A 25,616-nucleotide genomic window follows, 5' to 3' on the forward strand; every position below is an offset into this window, starting at 1 on the left:
GCACAAGATTATATCATTGAAATTAAAGCATAGACATATATATTTGTCTATACACATCAAAATAGATACATGGAGTTAAACCCTTGCATTGAATTCCAACAAGAGAGAATTAACTATTCATATTCATGGATGCTTTTAAGCTCCAAGTGAAGATCAAAGAAGTGATTTCTCTAATCTCCACATTGTCTTTACTTCTATTATCCTCTGAATTTTTGTGAGTTTTAGTGTTGGCCATCGTTTGTTCAATGGTGAAGGGGATGACTCCTTTTATAGATATTTCAGAGCGTTCAACGCCCTGTTTCCCACACTTGAGGGTTTTCTTATGCTTAGGCCACCCAACTCTCTTTGCAGGTTGTGCAACACCTTGTTTTCCTTTTCCGTTGAGTTTGTTGATAGTCAAGATGCCCAACGCATTATTTTCCCTCACTTGAAGGTTTTGTCCTATGAGAAGATCAACCATTGCTTTCCATACCATGCAGGGTGTGATATGGACATCATGCTTCAGTTATTTATCCTTGCAATGGGTTGAGGGGCTTGGTGTTTCTTAAGTTCCTATTCATCATGAATTAGCATTTTCTTTGAATTATTCAACCTTAAAACGGAGAGTGAGATTAAAATCGTGCATAAAATATTTTCTCAATTAAAAATTCATATTTTTACAAGTTCTAGCCAAAGTGTGTCAATATGTAAGATATTTTTTTATGAATAACAAATATAAATGCTCCAAATGTATGGTAAATTTGCTAGTTACCAAGGCTTATGACAATATAAAAAATTTATGGAACCCATTTTGTGTTCTCATACTAATTTTGATAGAACATAGAAAATTTTCCAGAACGCAAGTAATTTAAATACATTTCTTCTCTAGAGGTTCCAATAATACCTTTATAGGTACATTATCATATTCTTCTCCAAGCCAATAAAAATCATGTGCAAATTTATAAAGAACCATAATTACACTTTATAATTTATTTTATTCTACATGAGGATTTCATGTGTAATAGCACATTGGACGATATCCGCCACATAGACAATGTCATGTAAGGATGAAATTTCAAATAATATAGCATCTAAACATACAGACTGAGACTGAGATATATTGAAACGAAAAATTACATTTAAGCATGTAAAAAATTGTTATTAGTATGACATATTATAAGAGTTAGAGGATGTATAATAAGAGTTAGCATGAGGATTACATTTATTTAAATAAATTATTTTAAGTTTATATATGAATTAATTATGATTTACTTAAAGGTAAATTTATATTAAATACGTTTTTAGTGAGCAATCTTATTTTGTTTTTAATCTTTTCACAAAACTTATTGACTTCGTGCATAGTACCGGCCCATGAGAGTGCACTTCAAGTGCACAACATAATGCCCCTAATTAATGAGGGCGCCTAATATTTTTTTACCTATACAACTAATTTAATATTTATATGACCATTACATTATTGTTTTTTTTTATTTTAAAAATTTATTTTGTCAACTATTATTACTTTATGCATAAATTTGTTTAATACTTTGTTAGTTGCAATGATCATATAATTAATATATGATTGAAATAATGTCTAATATGAAGTGAAAAAAATATTAGACTATTTAGTGCTAATTAAAAATATGTTCCATAGAAATATATTGGACTTAGATTTGATATATCTTGTTGCAAATGTATTACATAATTATTTTTTTGTAATATTAAGGGTATCTTCTTACCTTATGGTAAGGAAATAATTTATTTTGGAGTTTGTGGTTGCCCCTCCCAATAAGTATGGCTCCCAGAAATTGAATCTTTGACCTTACGATTATCTAGAAATTTAGCAGAACCTTATACCATTAGATCAATGTACTATTGATACATAATTAAATTATTTGATACACAATGATTACTCATTTTTATTTTATTATCGCAATTTTTCCAAATGTAATATTCAAACTTCATATAATTAGCTTAAGGCCCCAAAAAAATTTCTCACATCAGGCCAACAAATGTTATGACCGTCTCTATTCGTGCAACATAATTTATTTTGATTTTCCTTCACACCATTCCAAAATTGGTTAAGTGGAATTATTATTTTATTTTCAAATAGTCAAAACGAATACAAATATTATATAAATTTATTATTTTTTTGTTGTTTTAAGTTTTAACCACATGTATCCCACTAAAGCAATTTTATTTGAATACTACCATGGACAACAAACCTCTCCATGCTAAGACAATTATTCAACAACGTAGCAGGTCGGATTGTAACTAACTAGTAGTTTTTAGCTAAATGACTAAATAAGCTACTAAATTCATTTGGTGAACAAAAATTGAAATGGACTTGTAGTTTTTAAAAACATTCTGGAACGTTAGTTGAAGTAGCTTTTCAAAAATTGTAAGACTTTCCTATGATTCATACAAACTTTCAAGTATGTAACATAGCTATATTTTCAAAAACTTGAGACATATAGTTAACGTATATTGGTCACTTAGAAAACTATATGACAAGTATTTTTATAATTTTAGTTATATATAATGTTTTCCAGTCCAGCGTTGAAAAAATTCTCATATTTGAGACTTCGAATGGAGAACTAGAATAGCCATCCTGGGATACAAAGATAAGTTCTCTTCCTTATCCATATTAGGATATATAGCCAATATCTTCTCCTGGGTCACCTTGTTCTGGCTACAAGAAACTTGGAATTTGTTTTGTTTTGAACTCTCTGCACTACATCTAAAACTCATCTAAATCAGTATTATTAAACCGGGAGCGATGACTCAGTCAGGTTACTAAATCAATGAGACATTAATTAAACCATTGAGCCAATGATCGGATCAATTGACTTTGTTTACATTAAAAATTAGAAAAATTCATAATATTAGATAACATTATTTAATAATTTTTAATTCCAAATTTAAAAATCTTACCATACCTAATTAAACAACCAACAAAGAATATTTCACTAAATATATGTCACAAATAAGATGAAAACATCGTCAAAAAATATATATACTATACTTTAATTAAACAAAAAGTGCACAACTTTAAAATTTAATTAAACAGCGAACATTTTGATATAATGTAATTTAACATGACAAATATATTCACAAATAAATTAAAATCATTTAATTTTTTTTCATTTCAAAACGTGGTTGTTTTTTTAAAATATTTTTTGATTGACTCAGTCAGTCCACCTATCCGACCATTCGAGTCACCTATTTTAGGCTTAAACCAACCAAATTGAAGTGAGTTAATTCAATTTTCATGCAAAGTCGGTTAGATGAGAGGCTCAGATCAGTCAGATGTCTGGTTCACCGCTAAACTGGTCAAACCGGACGGTCCGGAGTTTTATAACACAGATCTAAACTCAATCCACCAACATAAAAACACAATTCACGCTTTGATAAATTATTGACGTAAGAGCTCCAACTCAATTCAAACTGACAAAAAAAGTTAAAATTCTTTAGAGTGATAACCAATTAACCATAAGAGGTTAAATCCTTAACAAGTTTTGATTCGGATAAAAAAACTGACAGTGAAATCATGAGTCACTGTTCAATAACAGGAGTCGAGCAACTCGTATTGCATTCGAGCCCAACTGCAGAGATTCGACAAGTTCCAACCATAAAAAAAGTTCTAAGGTTAATTGAAGACCTAAGAACTGGATTTCCCAGTATTAGTCCTCAATGTAGAATCACCTTGTGTCTTCCCACCTCCACTTCTCATGTTTTGAAGAATATTATGCCAATTAGGCCAAAAGAGAGAGATTTGGAGAGAAAACAGCATAACTAAACTGAAATTGATCTAAACTGATTGCTGGCTAAATTTAGACAAACTGAGCCTCATTAAGACATCATTTTCCAAAGGAGTAATCAAAATCCAAATTTAGCAGGAAACATGAAATACATTGTTCAAAGTATAAAAAGAACATTATAGATATGAAAACAACTCAAAATACTCACTGTCTCCACCTTCCACCCTTCCCATGGCCACCTCCTCTTCCACCCTTCCCTCTGCCACCTCTTCCTCCATGATGCCTTCCTCCACCACCACTGAATGGCTTCACATCAGATTTCAAATGCATATTTTCTGGCAAAGGAAGAATGTGATCCACACACTTCCGGAAGCTAAAATCATCGACAGAGCCATCCTCCCTGATGAGGAAGAAGCACTTGCTTTTATAGATAGGATGATTGCGGACTTGAAAAGCACGGACTCCTCCACCAATCTTTTTATCAGGCTCTTGATGCCCATTCGTAAGCAATTCCAAAAGCATCTTATGCTCATACTGCCACACAAAACAAATCACGGTAGATTCAGTAACAAGGAAATTCAGGTTGCACCATTGCAGCTACTGCAACAACAGATGCATTACTACAAATTTAGAACAGAATAGTAAGATATGAATGTATAAAACCCCAATTCAAACATTGGTGAAAATGAATTTTCATGCAGTTCAATACCTTAGATCCTGTCATACAAATATGTGGTGAAACTAATACAAACCTTGAGAGAATCACACTACAAAAGCTAACCATTGTGATTGGAGAGTCATGGGCCATATAAACTCCACACCAGAATCATATACTAGTAATTGGTAAATTACTAGATGAATTAGCTTATACATTTATTTTTCTAAGCTAGATCTCAATTCCAAGTATCATCATATCAAAATGAAGAGAAATAAAGGAGACGGCTTTCAAACAAACCAGGGCAATTGCGAGCTTCACTGATGCCCTTTGGGCTTAATGTGCCCAATCTTTGAGGCTCTGATGAATGAAGTGTTGCAGCCATTTTTGAAGAAACTTCTCTTAGTCTTCTTTGATGACATTGTTTAAATCAAGGGTGAGGAAAGCGACATTAAAAAATGAAAGAAGCTTTCTAGATGTCACCAACCCATCAGTTATTGGTAAACAAAAAATGTAATTTAAAAGAAGAGCAAGTGCATTATTAGGCAATATTAAAGGTGGCAAAAGACCAGAAGAAGGTAGAAGCCATGTTTAATTGGCCATTTCAAAAGGATGACAAAGGGTTAAGTTAAGGGGACATTTGGGACTCATGGGATACTAAGGAGGAGTTATGAAGAATAATGGGAAGATAGCAAATCGCTTAACAGATTTATTGAAAGAAAGGTTTTATTGGTCTCAAGAGGCACAACATTACAACAATCCTTCCAAAACTTACGATCAACCATGACTATTTAATCAGACATTGGTGTTCCAGGTTTCTCAACAACATTGTTGTGGAAAACCATTGCAATACGAGAAGCTCTTTGCTTTCCTTAGTCAAGCTCCTTGGGAAAGGTCTTAGCTCAAATCTATTTAGGAAAGAGATCTAACAAGTATAGTAAGCGTAATCTGGAAATGGAAACACTACCTCATGGCCAAGCACTTCGTCATCCATACTAACCACAGAAGTTTACATTTCTAGCGAAGCAAAGTTTAAAGGGTGAAGACCACAAACGTATCTCTGAACTCCTAGGCTTTGACTTAAATGACAACCGAGTATTCAATGCACCATCATGAAATATGACTTATGTTGCTATCTCGAGTCGAATTCCAAACTACAATAGTTGATACGAGATCTTATTACACACTCCCAAGCTCACCTGAGTTATACCTTGAAGAAGGACATGTAACTCTCCAAGGTGCGAATAGTAATTCAAAGGATTTCTACTTGAATTCTTTGGTTGTTATTTGAATTTTATGAGTGAACTACACGAATTCCTAATTTTCAAAGGGAATGTGTTTCACTCCAACTTTGTAGAAGTAAACCAACTCTCAACTGATTTCGGATGAATTAAGGCACAATTAGACCAATATCAGTAGAGAAATTAACAACAGATTGATGAAAAGGAGAAGGGAACTGACTTTGCAAGTACGAGATTAAGCCCAACCCTAATAACTTTGATATTAGGCCAGTAAAAGCAATGACAGAACCAGTTCGGAGACTCTATGGGCCATATCCGGTCATCAAGAGGATGAGGTAGATTGCATATAATAAGCTGACAAGTCCCTCCTATGCTCCATGTTAGTTAATTGAAGAAGGTTGTCTAGTTCATACAATCCGAAACATTTTCGATGACAAATGGATAGGACTAAAATGTTTGTATTGTCTACTACTTAATATGAGTACAGGACAGGACAGAAGAGAAATGAAGGGTTACCAGTTTTTGGTTTCTTAAAATGATGTCTACAAAATCGTGACCTGTTATGTTAAATCAGAGTTTGGCATCATCAGATCGAGCTGTTTCTTGTCCAGTACTTAGAACAGTTTAAAAATCAAGCAAACTAATTTATTTTTATGTTTTTATGCCCTTCCATTTTTACCGAAATCCGAAAGCATTAACATCCTAACGAAAAGAGTAACCGAAATACCTTGTTCACGTTGAGATAAAGAGGCCACGCATGAAGAAACTTGTAAAAGTAATCAAAAATCTCAACGGAAGACACAAAGCTTTTGAATCCCAAATTCACAGGACCTGATGCTTCCTTTTCTTCCTCAACCTTCTCCAACCCTTCTTCTTCCACTAACTTCTCCCCATCGACTTTCGGCTTCTTCGAAACGCCGTCGTCCTCCTCTTCCTTGGATTCCTCCTCTCTGGTCCGTTTCAGCTTGGAATCGTCACCGGTTTCAACATCCATATCTACTGCTGCAGTGGCGGCGGTGGTGGTGTTGGGATCAACGACTTCCTGAGCAGTTCCTTCAGCCATTGATGCGCGAGGAAGGTTTTACGTGATTCTAAAACCCTAGATTGAGTGTTTTATGTTTTATAGTGATAGTGACTAGTGGGCACACTCAGCATATAGTGTTTAAATTGGATTGAGGCTTAGGTTAAACGTGGTGCGGTTTATTTTTGTCAGTTTAGAAACTACATGTTGTTACCACTTACGAACGTGCGGGTGTTACAACTTAGAGGTTGAAGTAGCTTTTTTTTTTGGGTACTATTGGCATTCAACTCCTATTTTTTAATATTAGAGAGTCTAATATTTGAAAAGTAATGTGAAATGTGATTTTTTAATTTTATCAATTTTTAATTAAAAAATAAGTAAAAATTTAAATCATTAAATATTTATTTGTAACAAATGTTAGCATCTTTATTTATTCAGTATTAAAGAGTTTAGTATTAGAGATGATTTGATCTCTATAAAGCATAGTTATAAAAACCGTTTCGTACCGGCCGGTTCAACCGGAAAACCGGTGAACCGGCCCCCTAACCGGTACGGTACAGGTGTTGAACCGACCAAGTATCAAAACCGGTCAAAACCGGTGAACCGGCCGGTATTTTACTAAATCGACCGGTATTTTACTAAACCGGCCGGTTTATACACATATTTTTTTTAAAAAAAAAAAACTTAAAAACTTAAAAATCAATTACAATGTGACCCATCTTTCCAACTCTTTTTTAACCATTTTCAAGGCACATACTTCCAAGACATACTTAGATTACATCTTTTGGTTCCGTAACATTCGTGTGTAATCTCAATGACATTTGTGTAATCTTGGAGTATTGTCTGAAGATATGATTTGGTAGAAAAATATAATATTCATATGAGACAACTTTGATTCTTTGATGTTAAATATGAAAACTCCAAATTTATTTGTTTTGTAGAGTGAGTTGTGAACTTATGTCATTTATTTATATTTTGTGGTTGTTAAGTGATACTTTTGGATTGATATATGTTTTTTAATTTAGACTTTGAATTTGTTAAAGACTTAAAGTTGTTTATTTATGTGAATTTTGAGTAGGTTATAAATATGGATTATAAATTTGAGTGTCTACCTATTTGGAATTTTTTGTTATAGGTTTATATATATATAAATATAAGTAGGTATGTCCGGTTTAACCGGCATGCGGTTTAATTATTGAACCACTGGTTGAACCACTGTACTACTACCGGTTTGATAACCGGTACGGTTTTAACAACACTGTTATAAAGGATATTTTTCACCTTATGAATAAAGAATCAATCTTTTTTTGTATTTGTAATTGTCATTCTCAATAAATGTTACTCTCAAAATCGACCATTAAAGTATATTGAGTTATTTTGAAGTAAATTGACTAGAACTTTGAATATGGACTTCTAAACATCGGCTAATAATTGTTAGTTATTTCTTTAGTTGTTTTTTATTTATATATTACATGAAAGTAATATTTTTAAGTCATGTTTCATTGGATGACATAATTTTATCTTTAGATATTTAAGAAAAATAAAATATTATATTATTCTAATTAATTTCAAAATTGAAATATTTCTAATTATACAAATTACATGTTGGTCAACATGTTGGTCCTCCTCTTGCATGATGTAATTAATGAACTTAGGCTCTTTCATGAATTTGTGTTGCATTAGCATCTTTAAGGACCCCCACAAGTTGTCTCAGTGCTTGTTGTGTGCTTTTTTAGTCCTTGCCTTTGTTATAGGCCCACCAATTCCCTCTAGGCCTCCATCATCCAGCTTGGGCTCTAATGGGCTTACATCAACAGCCCACAATCAAAGTTATAATGCAATTTGTGTTATTGGGTCTTCCTTCATTTTTTATTGAGGTCGCATAGGTAAGAAACTCACTATTGTTAATTCTCCAATGTGTAAAATAATAAAAACACATAAAGTATAATAAAATTATAAGTGTAAATCAAAATATACAAAGTAAAAAATATAATGGAAATTTAAAATCATTGTCCTCCATGAAAAATCTATCTTATCATATTTTAATGAAAACGAATCTATCCTAAAATTACTGCCCTCCATAACAAGTCTATCTTATCTTATTTTAATGAAAACGAATCTATTTTATCCTGTTTTATTCGAAACGAATCTATATATATTATACTTTACTGAAAATGAATCCATATATCCTATATTTTATTGAAAACGAATCGGATACGTGTCTTAATATTTATTTATTTTATTTTTTTAATTTTTGGATACTCTATGAATACGTATGACGTATCCTTCGCGAATCTGAGCGTATCCATGTCGGATACGTGTCAGACACCGATACGTAAAACTGTTTGATGAATCCGTGCTTCAGAGGTTGTGAATATAATCAGATTTATTTATTTTTTACTTATTTTTTTGGTAATTCTTCCTAAAATTCATAAACCAAAAAGAGAAGAGCGAACACTGGTGTACTTGCACTTTAAAAACAAAAAATACTATCCCGTGTTCAACAAGATGAGCTATAAAGTGAATAACAGTGAAAAGGGAGAGTACAAAGCTTGCTGGACAAAAAAATGAAACTAGGTCTGTGTCATCTCTCATTTATTCGTTGAATATTATCATTTTAAACATATTTCAAACAAAACTCTATTTCAGTGAGCCTTGACAAGAAGCGGAGATCTCCGGTATCTGTTCTTCTTGTGCAAATTGAGCTGCACTGACGGTATCTTCCGTGCAACTTGCTGCCAAATCATGTTCACTGCATCTCCGGGCTTGGATGGGTATTGATACTCAAAGTGGTGTGTGATTTCCTTTAACCTTTCCCACATCTTGGTCCACTCGCCCTGCTTGGTTGAACGAAGGAGGTTCAGGAGGTAGCCTTTCTTTAAAGCGTCGGATGAGCGAACAAATAGTGAAAAATCGGAGTAGTCCAAGACATCTTCAAATGGTAGCTCAATTTCATCACTAATGATCACCGGAACACAGTGGCTTACTATGGCGTCGAAGAGGCGATTGGAGGAAGGGGTATCTCCAGCAATGTTCAGGCAGAATTTGGATAAGGTCATTCCCTGACTTGCCTGATTAACTCCATTTCCTCCTATGCTCCCAAATGCAAAATGAACATCTTTCTCATCTTTGAGTAGGTAATACAGTTCTTGTCGAATAGCTCCTCCCTAGAGTTTCAACATGATTTAATTAATTAAAATGAAGAAATGTTCATCTTGCAGATATAGAATTTGTACACAATTGGTAAGGGAAGTAGTTTCAATGGAAAGACAGCAGAAATAACATCACTATAATGATTCTCAGTAAAACAATCATTGCAGGACTGTGTTTTGACATTCCACAAATTGATATACATCACATGCCCGATTTATGACTGTATAAGTCAAAGAAAATGAAACAATAAAATCGTCTGCAGAACAAACATCGAATCAAAGTGCTTTGTGATATTTGCAGCAAGACAATGTAATAATCTAAAACAGCATCGCAGAATTGAAGGATAGTACACCAGATATAATGTTCCTTCCTGGGTTGACTCCAATTCTTCATGACAGTATATTCAACTAAGGCATTGAATTTTTACATTCATTGGAGTCATCTAGTGACACCTCTATTCATTTCTTTGCATTTTTGAAGTTAAAAATAAAATATAATAGGTTACTAATAAGCAGTGGTTCATGCTCAACGGATAATATGGTCAACAATCTACATCTTGAGACTAACATGTGCAGTTAGTGCCAAAGAATGCAAAGAGTTAAATTTCTTTTAATTAATAATTTAAAACATGGGAGAACAAGGACATGGAGATTTTCCAACAGTAAAATGATTTGGTTTGTCAGTTCTCTATGCTCATATCGAATTTGTTACAGCCAGGAAGGAGTTCTTAGTTCTAAATTCTTCCCATTGCTCACATAAAAGCTAAAGCACCCTGCCATCACGCCAATACTAGATAAAAGTCAAAAACAGGCATTTTGCAATATCATAATCAATTACTAATCACGTCAAAGATGTAGTTACAGGGAACAAAATTGTATCGCATGTCATTGCTAGAACATTTTCACAGTAAAGCAATGATATATTAAACAGATAACATGAGTACTGTAGAAACTCACATCTTTCCTGTATATTGCTCCCTGGAAATACACCAGTGTGGACCGTTCCTCATATGAAGCTGATTTGGCTCTTGGTATGGTGCCTACGAGATGCCTATAGGGGGCTATGATATCCTTCTCGATATTTGCTAATTCAACTGGATACCTTCCAAAATCTGCAAGTACAAGAATGGCAGAACCCAACTTTTTCCTTGCATCCAGCATGCTATTAGGATGGTGGGCTACAATTAGATGATCCTTCCCTCCTGAACGTTGCCATTCTTTTTGGCCCATTAGGAACTGTACCAACCTGTCTTGCAACATTTTGTTGACGCTAACTTTTTCCCCTTCATTAAGCTTGGAATGTCGATTGTAACTCAGAGATGAGAAAAACGGTACAAAAATTACATCTGCTTGACTTGAATTCTGCACTCTAATTGCGACGTGAGGTTGGCCAACTTTTGCAATGTTTGATGACAAAAGATCAAGGGTGAGCCAGTATTCCACACTGTGCTGTAAGTTCAGTCCACCTGGATAGCGTGGAACAAGTTTCGGGTTATCCACCAGTGGCCATGTTTGATTTACACTCCCCTTCCAACCCAATAGCCCAAAGTGAAATTCTGGAGGCAGGTCATACATGAAAACTCTCAATAGAGTCCGAGTTGAGTCAGATGCCATATTCATCTGCTGTCCTACATAACTTGTTTTCTGGCTTGAATTGAAAACTTGACAGTCAGCTTCTCTGCCCTTTTTTGATTGAAAATTTAAATCATCCGAAGGGTACGGAGGGAGTATAATTTGGTCCCTCTTGAAATTGGGAATGAAGTACATCGAGCTGCTATTGACTAGAATAAGTTCTAACACCGACCTAGGAATCAAAGAAGGACTGCTATTCTGGAGTAGGAAAAGTGAAGATAGGACCAAAAGGAACATAGAAATGAACATCACACAAAAGATGAATCTTGAAGGAACCATGCTCTTCTCTGACATTGCTAAAGATCAGAGTCCAATGAAATCGCTGTTCCCCGAGGGAATACGGTGAAAAGAGAAAAAGACAGCAACTGAAAATATATACAGCAGATTAAAGGATATTCCTCCAATTGCATAAAGCAAAGACTTCAATGGGGAATATGGTATTAAAAAAAGTCAATAATCCCTCTTCAATCAAAACCTATCTTCATCCACAGCTCAAGTCCCAAAACAAAAAGACCATACACCCACTTATTAATAGCTTCTCAATCTTCCACAGTGTTGGTAAATTGAAGAAATGGAAAAACCCCACTTCTTATACAAGGCATTGATGCAATACACTATCAATTATCAACCAAGAGGGGCTTTGAAAGTCAACCTTTATTGAGCCTAACCAAAAAAATGAAAAAACATAAAAACAAAAACAAAATAATGTATATTCTCGGATGAAAAGATAAATTATATATTATCTCTTTTATTAAAATGTTGCTGACATGTCTATCTATTATATGTGTACAAAACCTAACTTATCTCCTTATAGTAGAATATATTTTATCCTCAAGCAAAAAACTTGCTTCAACTTCAGAATTCTTCATTAAGCAATTTATATAATAAGAAAGCACAAGAAAATGTTTGGGGTAAATAAAACAATAATATAATTTGTGGCAAAATGAAAATTAATTAGGTAATGGGATCTGGGTAATCAAGAATAGATGGTGCAGAATGAATTGAAGTAGTGGAGTTGAACAAGAAAGGGTACCTGATGCGGTTGAAGCACTCATTCCATTAGGACAAGCAGAGGAAAAAAAGGACGAAACTTTATGGACAAAGGTTTGAGCTGTAAAATGTTAGTACTCATCGGTCATCACTTACATTTATTCATTCTTTTTTGTATCCGGCGTCCAACTACTTATTAAACTAAATTAACTATATAGTTTTACCACTAGGTAAAAAACTAATCAGTTGACTATATTTGCCCTTGTTAATAATAAATGTTCCTCTCAATTGAATTATTAGAATTGTTATCACTCTGAGAATTTACTCATTTAGCATGAGTTTATAACTAATTAAATTAAATAAATACGTAAATGTATTTGTAGTATTATTAACATACCGGAACCGGACAGGAAGATGTCCATTATAAAGTGGAAGTAATTAATATGTGATCCACCCTGATCCACGCATGTGATATATAATTAATATAATAATTATTATAAAAAACTGGGATTTATTCAGTGTTATTAAAACTATACCGGTTATCAAACTGGTTCAAACTGGTCAGGTACTGGTATAATGATATAATGGTTCAATTGGTGGTCAGTAATTAAATCGTATGTCGGTTAAAATATATATATATATATAAACCTATAACAAAAGAATTCAAATAGGTAGATACTCAAATTTATAATCTACTCAAAATTCACATAAACAAACAACTTTAAGTCTTTAACAAATTCAAAATTTAAATTTCGAAACATATATCAATCCAAAAGTAATACTCAACACCCGCAAAATATAAATAAATGACACAAGTTCATAACCCGCTCTTCAAAACAAATAAATTTGAAGTTTTAACATTTAACACCAAGGAGTCAAAGTTGTCTCATATCGATATTATATTTTTGAACCAAATCCTATCTTCTGAGATTATACACGAATGTTATGAACCAAAATGTGTAATCTAAGTATGTCTTGGAAGCATGTGTCTTGAAGTGTTGAAGAATGATAGAAAAGATATGTCACCTTGTAATGAATTTTTTACGTTTTTTTTTCAAATAAAAATATATGTATAAACATGCTGGTTCACCGGTTTTGACCAGTTTTAATACTTAGCCGGTTCAATATCTATATTGTACCGGTTAGGAGACCAGTTCACCGATTTTCCAATTGAACCGGCTAGTACGGCCGGGTTTTGACATCATTGGATTTACTTATTAGGCTTTTCTTTTCCAATAATAAAAAGTGCACTGCCAAAAGGGCTTTAACAAAAGCATGTAGTTTAGGCTTTTCTTTTGTACTATAATATTACTTGCATAGGCCATTTTCGATTTCATATAGATCAATGTTTTGTAGTTATTGATTATTGTTATATCTCATAATTAGTGAGAGATTTTGATCTAAAGTTTAGAATGGACAACAACTTATAATTAAAATTAATTGTGTAACAATAGTATAAAAATAAAAATATATATTTGTTTTAAGTTTGAAAATAACAAATTAATATTAAATAACGTTAATTAACAACTAAATATGTTTAATTTGTCATTGTTCGTTCTTTTAAAAACTTATTTTCATAATTCATTGAATTAGAGGTAAAAGACTATGTTATTTTCTCATCAATATAAATCATTATGTTGTCGGTAAGAAATCATATTCCATCTAACTATGTAATTTTGTCTTGACTGTCTTCATTGCTAAAAATGATTTTTTTAGTTGTAGTTGTAGAAATCAGAATAATTAAGATAGGATAAATAATTCAATCAAACAAGTATTATGTTTTCATCTTTCCTGTTTTTTGTAAAAGCTACACTTAATTCAGAGATGGTTGAGATGTTCTTCAAATTGAATGACCGACATCATGAAATCCATAAGATATAATTTGTACATAAAAATAAATAAGTTATTAACATAAAATATTTTATAGACATTGTTAGGATTCAAACTAGTGTTGAGAGAGTAAAGTAAATAGTTTAATGAAGAGAAAAAATGAATGACTAGTTTTCAGTGTGAATTAAATGTGATTATTTAGTAAATTGTATCGAATTTTTATATCATTTAATAATTTATTAAATTATGCGTATAACCTTAAATATCAAAATATGCGAAATGAGGGAAGTATTTTCAATTACTCTATCTGCTAATCAACAAAACTTCATAATCAATCAATCAACGTGTCTCTCATCAAGTGTGTCTTGGGTTGTGAAGTTTAGAGCAATGTTGTGATAACCGGGCGATAGGATTGGTTCAACCGCTGATCAGACGTGAAAAATCTAGTGTTAACTGAATGAGAGGTTGAACTGCTTTGTATCGAATAAATTTCGATCCGATCTTGTTAAACACGGTTGAACCGAAATAACCTATAAAATGAACCGAACGGTTCACTTGAAAATTATAAAATAGAACAATGCTCTAATGTTTTGTCTTACTCTATTCTAAAAATAAGATGGAGATATGTTATTTTAATATGACTGTAATATTTATGCACTGACAGTGTAAAGATATATATACAGTCAGTGCATCATTCACCCTTTATTTTGATTACTTTTTTATGAAGAGTCAATGAAGATGGAAAATGAGCTATAGATGATGCAATGACAGTGTATACATCTTTTTCTCTTTTTCATCAATATAAATCATTATGTTGTCGGTAAGAAATCATATTCCATCTAACTATGTAATTTTGTCTTGACTGTCTTCATTGCTAAAAATGATTTTTTTAGTTGTAGTTGTAGAAATCAGAATAATTAAGATAGGATAAATAATTCAATCAAACAAGTATTATGTTTTCATCTTTCCTGTTTTTTGTAAAAGCTACACTTAATTCAGAGATGGTTGAGATGTTCTTCAAATTGAATGACCGACATCATGAAATCCATAAGATATAATTTGTACATAAAAATAAATAAGTTATTAACATAAAATATTTTATAGACATTGTTAGGATTCAAACTAGTGTTGAGAGAGTAAAGTAAATAGTTTAATGAAGAGAAAAAATGAATGACTAGTTTTCAGTGTGAATTAAATGTGATTATTTAGTAAATTGTATCGAATTTTTATATCATTTAATAATTTATTAAATTATGCGTATAACCTTAAATATCAAAATATGCGAAATGAGGGAAGTATTTTCAATTACTCTATCTGCTAATCAACAAAACTTCATAATCAATCAATCAACGTGTCTCTCATCAAGTGTGTCTTGGGTTGTGAAGTTTAGAGCAATGTTGTGATAACCGGGCGATAGGATTGGTTCAACCGCTGATCAGACGTGAAAAATCTAGTGTTAACTGAATGAGAGGTTGAACTGCTTTGTATCGAATAAATTTCGATCCGATCTTGTTAAACACGGTTGAACCGAAATAACCTATAAAATGAACCGAACGGTTCACTTGAAAATTATAAAATAGAACAATGCTCTAATGTTTTGTCTTACTCTATTCTAAAAATAAGATGGAGATATGTTATTTTAATATGACTGTAATATTTATGCACTGACAGTGTAAAGATATATATACAGTCAGTGCATCATTCACCCTTTATTTTGATTACTTTTTTATGAAGAGTCAATGAAGATGGAAAATGAGCTATAGATGATGCAATGACAGTGTATACATCTTTTTCTCTTTTAATATAATTATACATAATTATTAATTATATAAAATTTTGTATTTATATATAACTATATATTTATAGATAAAAATCATAAATTATAAATGAAATCACTCGGTCTGACCAAACGATTTAATTGTTTAAACCTAATACGAGACATCTTCCGGGTTTCATAACATTGGTTTAGAGTGGATGATTTTGAAAATGAAAATGTTAATAACAAACATGTTTTTTGAGGAAATGAAAACATGAAAATTGTTTTTTAAAAATAAAAATATGAAATGGAAATAGAAAGTATTTCTTGAAACCAAACACACCCTTATTTTTTCCAACCAATTTCATTTCCTATTTTACACCTCAAATTTTAATAGTATTTTCATCTTGTTTATATTGATTGTTTATTTTATCATTGTACACTATTTATTTTGCGCTTATTTTCTAAAATATTGACATTGATTGTTATATTGTCTTTTATTTTAAAAAAAAAATAGCATTCGTAATGAGGTAGTAAAAGTTAAAAGAATGTATAGTAAAAAAATATATGACGATAAATATTAAAAATGTATATTTTAAAGGTAGTATAAAAATAACCAAAATAGTCATAACATAAATAATAATTTCTTACATTTTTTTGTAATTTACTTTGTATAATCTTATATGTTACTCAAACAAAATAAATTAGCTTAAAGATTATAATATGATCACATTATAATCCTAAAATTTATAGTTTATAAACTAAAACTAAAAACATAATATAAATATATCAAGCTCATAATATGAATTGGTCAGGACCACCTTATATGATTAATTGAGGCAAACCATTTTTTGATTGATATAAAAGTGCTCAAATGTGAGTTCATTGAATAGTATAAACTAAGATTACTTATAATATTGAAAAGTGATTAGACCCGTTGGACCATTCAATTTAGTATAACTTGTAAGATACTTGAAATATATTATTATATGAAGTCTCAAATTGTCTAGTATAAAGGATAGAAACGAATGTTATATATTAAGTTCACTATTATAATATGCACCAATTATAAGTACAAATTAGAATCATTTCATATAAGGGTGGCAAATGGACGAATTTGATGTATTTGGATTCCAATGAATGGATTGGAAGACATCTACTACTAATTTGTATAAATCCATTAAAACATATTTTAAACTATTCCTTCAATACATCTTTATTCAAATTTAATGGAGGAATTTCAATAAATCCATGAATCCATTTAATGGGTATCCATTCCATTTGTTTTTTAATTAGAACTAAAATCACTTTAGAAAAAAGTCATCCATTTAAAACCCAAAATTTAAATAAAGCATTTAAAAACTCACTTTTAAAATAATCATTGTTTTAAAAACAGTTTTTTTAATCATTATCTAAAAAAACAAGTTTTAAAAAAAAAAGCACTGTTCAAAAACATGTTTTATAAAAATATATATTTAAAAAAGGACCATTTTTAAAAGAAAACCACTTTTTTATTAAAAAGGGCTTTTTAATTTTTTTAAGAAAAACTTTTAATAATGTGATGTTTGGAACTTTTGAAGAGAAAAACATATTTGTAACATTCTGCAAGAATGTGACATTTAAAGTTTTACCTGTAGAATTTTGAATGGGTATTTAGATATGATATATGTTTAAGAACAATTTTTTTTACTGTCAACCACATCATATTCACATGTCCTGCCGTTTATTTCATCATTATTTGAGGGAGAAAATGAGAGTTGAGGTAATGAAGGAAATTGAAATGCAACAAACAACATTTGTGGATGTTTGTTTTTTTAAATGGATTTGATATCTATCCAAATAGATATATTCATAAATATTCATTAGATATGTATGAATTTGAATCCATCTTTTATTAAAATTGTATATGAGATTATATCATTTTAAATTTATTAACTTTAACGGATAAATTTTTTTTTGGATATGGATGAATTGTGAGTTTTGGATGATTTTGCTAGCAGTTCTCTATGGACCTTATTCTTGTAGCTCTTATTATTTTAGAATTTTGTTAATAAATTATCTTGTTTTTTTCTCATTTATGTATTCTTCTCATTCATCGAATCAACAATTGATGTGGAATAGTTGCTGGTTTATTTGAATTTGGTTCATGAATGACTAATTAAGGAGGAGCCTCTGATCTTTTTGAGATTTTTTTAATGACTACTAACTAATAATGTACCTCATATTCATATATTTTAAAAATGGGAAAAGAGTTTCTGCACTTTAGTTAACTTAAAGAACACATGATACCTTTCCTGGGTTTAGTGATGATAGCTTATATCTTATATTCGCATCTTATATTTTGAGCTCGTAGGTACTGCTTTAGAAATTAAAAAGAATAAAGTTTAATAAATGAAATAAAGCTCAATAATCATTTCTACGAATAATAATAAGAAAATCGTTTCTGAACAAAAGAAGCTTAAAATTTTAATTCCTAAACTAGCGCAGAAGATACACAATAAAAATCACGCAAATCTCGTTAAATCAAATAACATGGATTGTTGGTTTATGTTTATTTATAGAACAACTTTTTAGTTTTACTAATAACATTAAAAATGTTTTGAGTAAACAAACATTTCCCTTCCTCAAATTTTTCATGAGCAATAATTTAGTCCCTGTTAAATTTAAATTACTATTTTGATCCCTAATTTTTAAAAAGTGAATTGAAGTTAGTCCATCTGTTATCCTCATTTGTTAATATTCACAATCATTTATATGACACGTTAACTGTATACATGGCTACACATAAAGAATCCTCATGCACATTTTACACGACATTTTCTAAAAAGTTCTACCAAATTTTAACAAAATGATATCTTATGTATTTAGATTTTTTTTTAAATAAACGATTGCAAAATGGTGTCATTTTGTAAATTATTTTTAAAAAATAAATATATAAAGCAAAGTTGTTTTGTGCCTTATTCAACCTTATACTATTATGTAGGAAGATTTCATTTTTAGTTTGGTACATTTTCTTCACCCACACTTTATTGTGAAGAAAAAAGTTTCTTTGACCTTTGCTATGTTTTGATGAAAAACCAAAATTAGTAAAAGAAGAAAAAAGTTGAAGGCCTTGAAGAGCGGAAAACACAAGTTCATATATAATATTTTATTTTTTTAGTTTAGGATCTAACCTTTACAGTTTATTTTAATTTTGATATCAAATAAAGCTCTTGAAAAATGTTTTGCAAAGTTTCAAAGGGATGAAAAATAGTAACAATGTTTCTAAAAAGAAGTTTTTAGAAAACCAAGTAACATGTTACTTGAAACGGAGTAGCAAGTTACTTAAAACAGAGTAAGAAGTTATACGGACGAGTAACATGTTAATTAACTGGGAAAAACTTTACAGTAATTGATTAATGAGATGGGTAATCAATTACCTAGTGGACAGTATGGTCCTGTAACCAATTACCATTTGTTAGTAACTCATTAGTGCGTGTTGGAAGTGTTGTTTCGAATTCAAAACACAACTAACACATTCCCAAATGAACCATTATCTTCCCAAACTTCTTGTAGTTTATGGAATGGAACTTGAAACCCTTCTACACTCTATAAATATCATCCTAAACATCTTAAAAGAATCACACTTTTACACAACACTTTCATACACTTTCCTATGCAAATATGCCTAAGTTTTTCAGAGAAGTCTTGAGATATTTTCTGGATATTTATATATCTCTAAAACAAAGAGCTAAGTGTGATATTAAGTTAAAGTTTTCTTGAAAACGATTTATACATCAATAGATTGAGTGTAGAATCATAAGTCATTCAGAAAAGTCTTATTCTACTTCATAAAATCAAATATCACCATAAGGTTTGAGGAATGTTTATATAACAAGAAAGTGGTGTGCTTTATTGGGGAAAATTGAGTGTTCTAGAACAGAGTAGTGTGAGGTTTGTAAAAGAAACTCAATTGAATTGTAAAAATCTCTTGAATAAGAAAAAGAGGATTGGATGTAGCCTTTACTTGAAGAAGGTAAACAAATATACATCTTTCTGTAAATCTCTCTAACATTATCTCTTTAAATTTCTACAACTTTTGTTCTTTAGTAGTTGGTTCTGTTGAATTATGAGTTACAGTTTTAAAAGAACAATATCATTGTAAACCTAAATCATTCCCTCTTAGGTTGCTATCTAGTGTTTACAGTTGGCACTAGAGCACTGATGGATAATTTGCTCCTAGATCCTAGTTAAAAATGACATATATGACTTTCTCCAAACCCATTCTAAGTGAAGACTTTAACATTAACAGACCTCCAAATTTCATTGGAGAGTGCTACGGTTTTTCAAAAATCAGAGTAAAAACATCTAGAATGCTATAAAAGAAGGCTTGTTTACCTCCAACATCGTGGCTAGTGGATCTAAATAACCAAATCCCAAAGGAGTTTGGATTCACAACGATAAAAAGAAAGTTCAATATGATCTTAAAGCCAAAAACATCTTAACCTCTACCTTACAGATAGATGATTTCTTTAGAATGTCAAATTTCTAATCAGCAAAAAGAAATGTCGGACTCTCTAAAAACTACTCACAAGGGAACAAAAAATGTCAAAAGATCTATACTAAATACTTTTTTCTAAGAGTGTGAAATGTTTAGGATGAAATGAGGAGAAAACAAGGAGAGAAAGTCCTAGACTTACAAAAGCGATTCACCCACTTAACAAACCATTTGATTGCCATTGGCAAAATGTTGTCAAACACTAACAAGAGCATGACAACCAAAAGTGATATCAATTTCCGAAAAGAAACATTTGTCAAAAATTTATTTGGCTACACTATTTGGAAAATTGTAGGAATATGAATTGCAATTAAGCCAATTAGAGTAGTACAAAGAACTTGAAAAGAAACGCAATACTATTTCCTTAATGCCTATAGTGGATTCTTGTGAAACTTCACAAGATGAAGACTCAAAGGAAGATATGGTTTAAAATATGAATTTGCTTGTAAATAATTTCAATAAGCTTTTAAGAAAGAAAAAGGCCCTAAAGTTTGGTCAAGTTAAAAGGTTGTGAAGAACAATGAAACATCAACATCAGGACAAAACTTCACATCCTTTGAATGTGGGAAACCTGGACACATTAAGATTGGATGTTCTTCTTTACAATAGAAGAACATATTCAAAGGAAATATGAACAAGAAACCAAGAAGAGCATGCATCGCATGGGAGGAAAATGATGTCAGTTCAAATGTAGAACCTGAAATGAGGAGCAAACACATCTTTCCTTTATGGTCTCACACCAAACTGATGACGATAAGGTTAGTGACTCTGAACTAATGATAAATTTTCATATGATGAGTTACAAAGTGCATAAAGAACCCTATAGAATCTCTAGAGTGCGCGTTAAATAGAAAAACACAATAGAACTTCTTGAGAGTAATAATAAAAGTCTTTAGAAGGATTTGGACGAAAGATAATTGCTAAAAATATACAAAGTGTATTACTTTTGAGTTGAAGATTGATAAATTAAATCAAGATATAAACAACTTCAAAAAGGGTACACGCGAGTTAGATAACTTGTTGAGCATTCAAAGGTATGCAAATGATCAGAGCGAATTAAGCTACTCCTTTAGATGTCAAACTAGTGGAGTAAAGAACACTACTTGTATAAAATGAAGTGATTACTGTAATCATGATCACGTTAGAATGACATATGATAAAAATTATTTCTATGTTTCTAAATAGAAAATGCATAGCAAGAAACCTACTTGTTTTTATTGCAAGACTATAAGACACACACCTAATACTTATTATATTAGAAGATTTGGTATATCAATTAACCAATATAGATGGTTTGAGAAATGTGTAAACCTCAAAGGACTGCATTCATATTGGGTACGTAACATACCATTTTAATTTGTTGTAGGAGTTCTTAAAAGCCATAAGTAAAATATGGTATCTCGACAGTGGCTATTAAAAGCACATGACATGAGACAAGTCAAAATTTTCATTATTAACTCCAAGAGACAAATGATTTGTTACCTATGGAGATAACAACAAATAAAAATCATTGCAATATGTAGAGTTTGTAAGCTACCTTTTACTACTATTGTTTGTGTGTTATATGTTAAAAGTCTAAAGCATAATTTACTTAGTATAAATCAATTATGTGATAAAGACTTTAGTATGGTTTTCAACTCAACTTCAAGCATTATACAAGACCAAATGACCCATAATGCAAAACTCATTGCTAATAGGATAAACAACATTTATATGATATATTTAGGTGATCTATCCTTGAAAGTCAAATGTCTCATTGTTAACAATGATGACCAATAACCTCAAACTGGGGTAAATAGTTGTTTACTTAATCGAGTAACTGATTATAAAGAGAAACATGATGGTCACATAACCTTTTACTTAATCGAGTAATCAATTACCTGAGTCGGTTTTTGGGAAATTGAGAAATTCTTGAAGGTGTAACTAATTGCTCTAGCATAGTAATTGTTTATCCTTTCGTACCTATATAAGGAAAACCCTATTTTCAACTGAATTTTCTTCTTACTTCTTCTACCCCATGAGTCTAAAACTCCCCATCACTCAAAATCTTTCATTTCTTGATTAGTTTTAATGAAATTTGTGGCTAAAACACTAAATTCTTCATCTACGTTCGTTCTAAACCAATCAATTTCATAGATTACATCCAAAATATAAAAAATTATCTTTTAAACCCTTATAACTTCTTCTTCTTAAACTTCAAATCAATTACAACCCAACAAAGTTTTCAATTATTTGGGTTCCTTGATGTCTTTTTAATTAGATGTAATTGTAATCTTATGAGATTGCTTTTATTTTTTGCATGTATGGACAAATTATGATTTCAATTGTTTTATGCTATGTTTGGATGCTTATATAATTGATCTTGATACAAAATATGTTTTCCTTCTTTTTGATTAAGTCAAAAGAGAGAGAAAAATTGGTCTTGTTCTTTCTTAATTACATTTTTGGACAATCAAATCTAAAATAAATGGTAGTAAACGAGATAGGGGGAGAACACAATTTTTAAAATCAAGAAATCACTATCAAATGATATTGGTTTCTCATCATCAAAAGCGGAAGATTATGAAGAAGAGCCTTCACCTAGACTTTGGCTAGGTTTTGATGAAGACACCAAAATCAACAAAAAGAAGATAAAGAATTGAAGACTTGATGCATGGATAAAAAACAAATTTTATTGTTTTTTAGATTAGGTCTTATTCCTTATTAAGTCTATTACTATTCTGTATCGCAAATGCTATTAGGAATAATCTTCAAAAACATTTTCATAAACTTAAACAAGGATAAAAATGAGTTTCAAATGTTTGAAAATAATCTTTTAGAAAACTAAGTAATATGGTTACCCAAAATTGAGTAACAAATTACTTAAAACATAATAACATGTTACCTGAAATACAGTAACATGTTACCAGATAATAACAAGGAAGAGTAATCGATTACTCAAATCAAGTAGATGATTACCATACTGGACAATAAGGTTGAGTATTTGGTTAACACGATTGAGTAACCAATAACCCAATGTTGTTGCAGTAGTTTTGAATTTCAAACTAAACCAACATATTCCCAAACGAACCAATGTCTTCCCATACGATTTATACCTTCTAGAAAGGGATGTGGACTTTATAAACCATCCTAGGCTTAGAGTAGAAATAAAATTTCATACATATTCTCATACTACTTGAATCAATCTTTCAATTCTATCTTGGTATTTTAAGGAACTCAGTTTTTCAGGAAAACTTTCTGCACTTCTAATAAGTCTAAAAGACTTAGAGCATGTTGTGACATTGAGAATGATTGTCTTACAAGGATCTATAATAAATGAGATTAGGTATTAGTGATCCTTAACAATTCTTATAATTCTTTATTCTTTCTATTAAGAAGAAACACCATAGGGTTTCGTAAGGGGAAATGTAAAGCAAAGCAAGTGATGTACTTCTTTGTTTGGAAAATTTGAGTAAGTAACTTGAGTGAATCTTGGTGTGTGTTTTGTAAAGTGAAACTTAAATTATAGTAGAAATATCTTGTTCCAAATCAAGGAGATTAGACATAGCCTTCAGTTTTTGAAGTTGAACTAGGATATACGCTAGTGTGAATTTCTTTATCCTTATACTTTTATTTTCTTCAGTATTTATTCTTACTTTTAGACTTTCGTTGCATATTTGGTTGTTATAATTTTTAAGAAAGCAAAATTATGTAAAAAATTAATTCACCTCACTCTTAATTTGTCATCTATTCTTACAATTGACACAAGCGCATAGGTTTGGTATGATATTCCTTGATCCTGTAAATTTATCTTGGACGACCTCTACAAAATATTTCCTAGGTGAAGGTTCTGATATTAATAGACCTACAAGTTTCATTGGAGAATGTTATGTATTATGGAAAATCGGAATGAGAATCTTCATAGAGTCCATTGACTTAGACATATGGAACTCTATAAAAGAAGGTTCATTTATCCCCAACTTAGTTGTTGATGAGGTTAAACAACCTAAGCCTAAATTTGCATGAATCAGTTAAGATAAAAAGATAGCCCAATATGACCTTAAAGTCAAACACATTCTAAACTCTACCTAGGAATAAAAGAGTTCTGTAGAGTGTCAAGCTGCAAATATTCAAAAGAAATATGTGATACTCTAGAGAAAAAACACATGGAACCAGATGTAAAAAGTTTTGCCACAAACAATGAGGCATCAACATAAGGCAAGACTTCACATACTTTGAATGTAGAAAACTAGAACACATTAAAACTGATATTCAACCTTACAAAAGGAAAATTATTTCAAAACAACGAAAGACAAGAAGCGCATAAGATCGTACATCACAATAGAAGATAATGATGCTAGTTCAAATGCAAAACTTGAAATTGAGGAACAAACATATCTTTCCTTGAAGAACAAGCATAATTTTGTAATTTTTCATTTACCCACTTCGAGTGAGTAAGGCAACAACACTCATCTCTCCACAACATAACTTAAATGGATAAGTTTTTACCGGTTTAACTACTTCAAGTGAATGCGACAACAACGCTCATCTTTGCACCACATCTCAAATTAAGGGATAAGTTTTTTTAATAATTTTTTGTTTGCCTACGTTTTGTCACAAAGGCATCAACATTCATATTCACATAAGAACTCGAGTTAAATGAATAAGTTTTTATTAATATAATTGTCCACTTAACCACTTTAAATGAATTAGGCAGCAACACTCACATTCGTACCATAACTCTACTTAAAGGGATAAGTTTTTATTAAAAATAAATTTGCTGCAATTTTGTAATTATTTAATCATTAATTATTTTAAAAAAGAAAAAATTAAATTAATGAACACTTTATATTTAAATATTATTAACTTACCAAAATAAATAATATTATTAAAAAAGATTTACATTAATTATTTCTTTTTCTTGTTTGCTTTCTTCAAGTGGGAATTTGGAGGAAAAAACTGCTTTCTCTAAGTGAGCATTTTTTTTCACTTTTTTTGATTGCTTTCTCCGTTTTTGTATCTACATTGTATAATTTTTGTCCTAATTATATGGGATTTCAACATATGTTAAAAAAAAGACAAT

At 30.9% G+C, this 25,616-nt stretch overlaps 2 protein-coding genes across 3 annotated transcripts; both read right to left on the reverse strand.

Moving 5' to 3' along the window:
- On the reverse strand, nt 3,754-6,776 carry LOC109343363 (protein DCL, chloroplastic-like). The gene is made up of 2 exons (XM_019581603.1): nt 6,364-6,776; nt 3,754-4,274 (listed from the first exon to the last, which is right to left on the reverse strand). Exons 1-2 carry the CDS (start codon nt 6,697-6,699, stop codon nt 3,945-3,947), a joined length of 666 nt encoding a protein of 221 aa, XP_019437148.1. The 5' UTR covers nt 6,700-6,776; the 3' UTR covers nt 3,754-3,944.
- Nucleotides 9,116-12,586, reverse strand: LOC109343364 (probable arabinosyltransferase ARAD1). 2 transcript variants are annotated; one of them, XM_019581604.1, is made up of 3 exons: nt 12,475-12,586; nt 10,767-12,104; nt 9,303-9,824 (listed from the first exon to the last, which is right to left on the reverse strand). In XM_019581604.1, the coding sequence occupies exons 2-3, from the start codon at nt 11,733-11,735 to the stop codon at nt 9,303-9,305; spliced, it is 1,491 nt and encodes a 496-aa protein (XP_019437149.1). In that variant the 5' UTR covers nt 11,736-12,104; nt 12,475-12,586. The 2 variants fall into 2 exon arrangements, with proteins under 2 accessions (XP_019437150.1, XP_019437149.1); XM_019581605.1 differs by lacking the exon at nt 12,475-12,586 and having other exon boundaries at nt 9,116-9,824; nt 10,767-11,735.

The sequence above is a fragment of the Lupinus angustifolius genome, chromosome LG03, assembly GCF_001865875.1.
Source record: "Lupinus angustifolius cultivar Tanjil chromosome LG03, LupAngTanjil_v1.0, whole genome shotgun sequence".
NCBI lineage: Eukaryota > Viridiplantae > Streptophyta > Magnoliopsida > Fabales > Fabaceae > Lupinus > Lupinus angustifolius.

Coding starts and splice junctions, on each gene's coding strand:
- LOC109343364 (XM_019581605.1), bottom strand. CDS start 11,735: ATGTCAGAGAAGAGCATGGTTCCTTCAAGATTCATCTTTTGTGTGATG. Junction 9,825..10,766: donor GAGCAATATACAGGAAAGAT/GTGAGTTTCTAC, acceptor TTGAAACTCTAG/GGAGGAGCTATTCGACAAGA.
- LOC109343363 (XM_019581603.1), bottom strand. CDS start 6,699: ATGGCTGAAGGAACTGCTCAGGAAGTCGTTGATCCCAACACCACCACC. Junction 4,275..6,363: donor TTTATCTCAACGTGAACAAG/GTATTTCGGTTA, acceptor TTTGTGTGGCAG/TATGAGCATAAGATGCTTTT.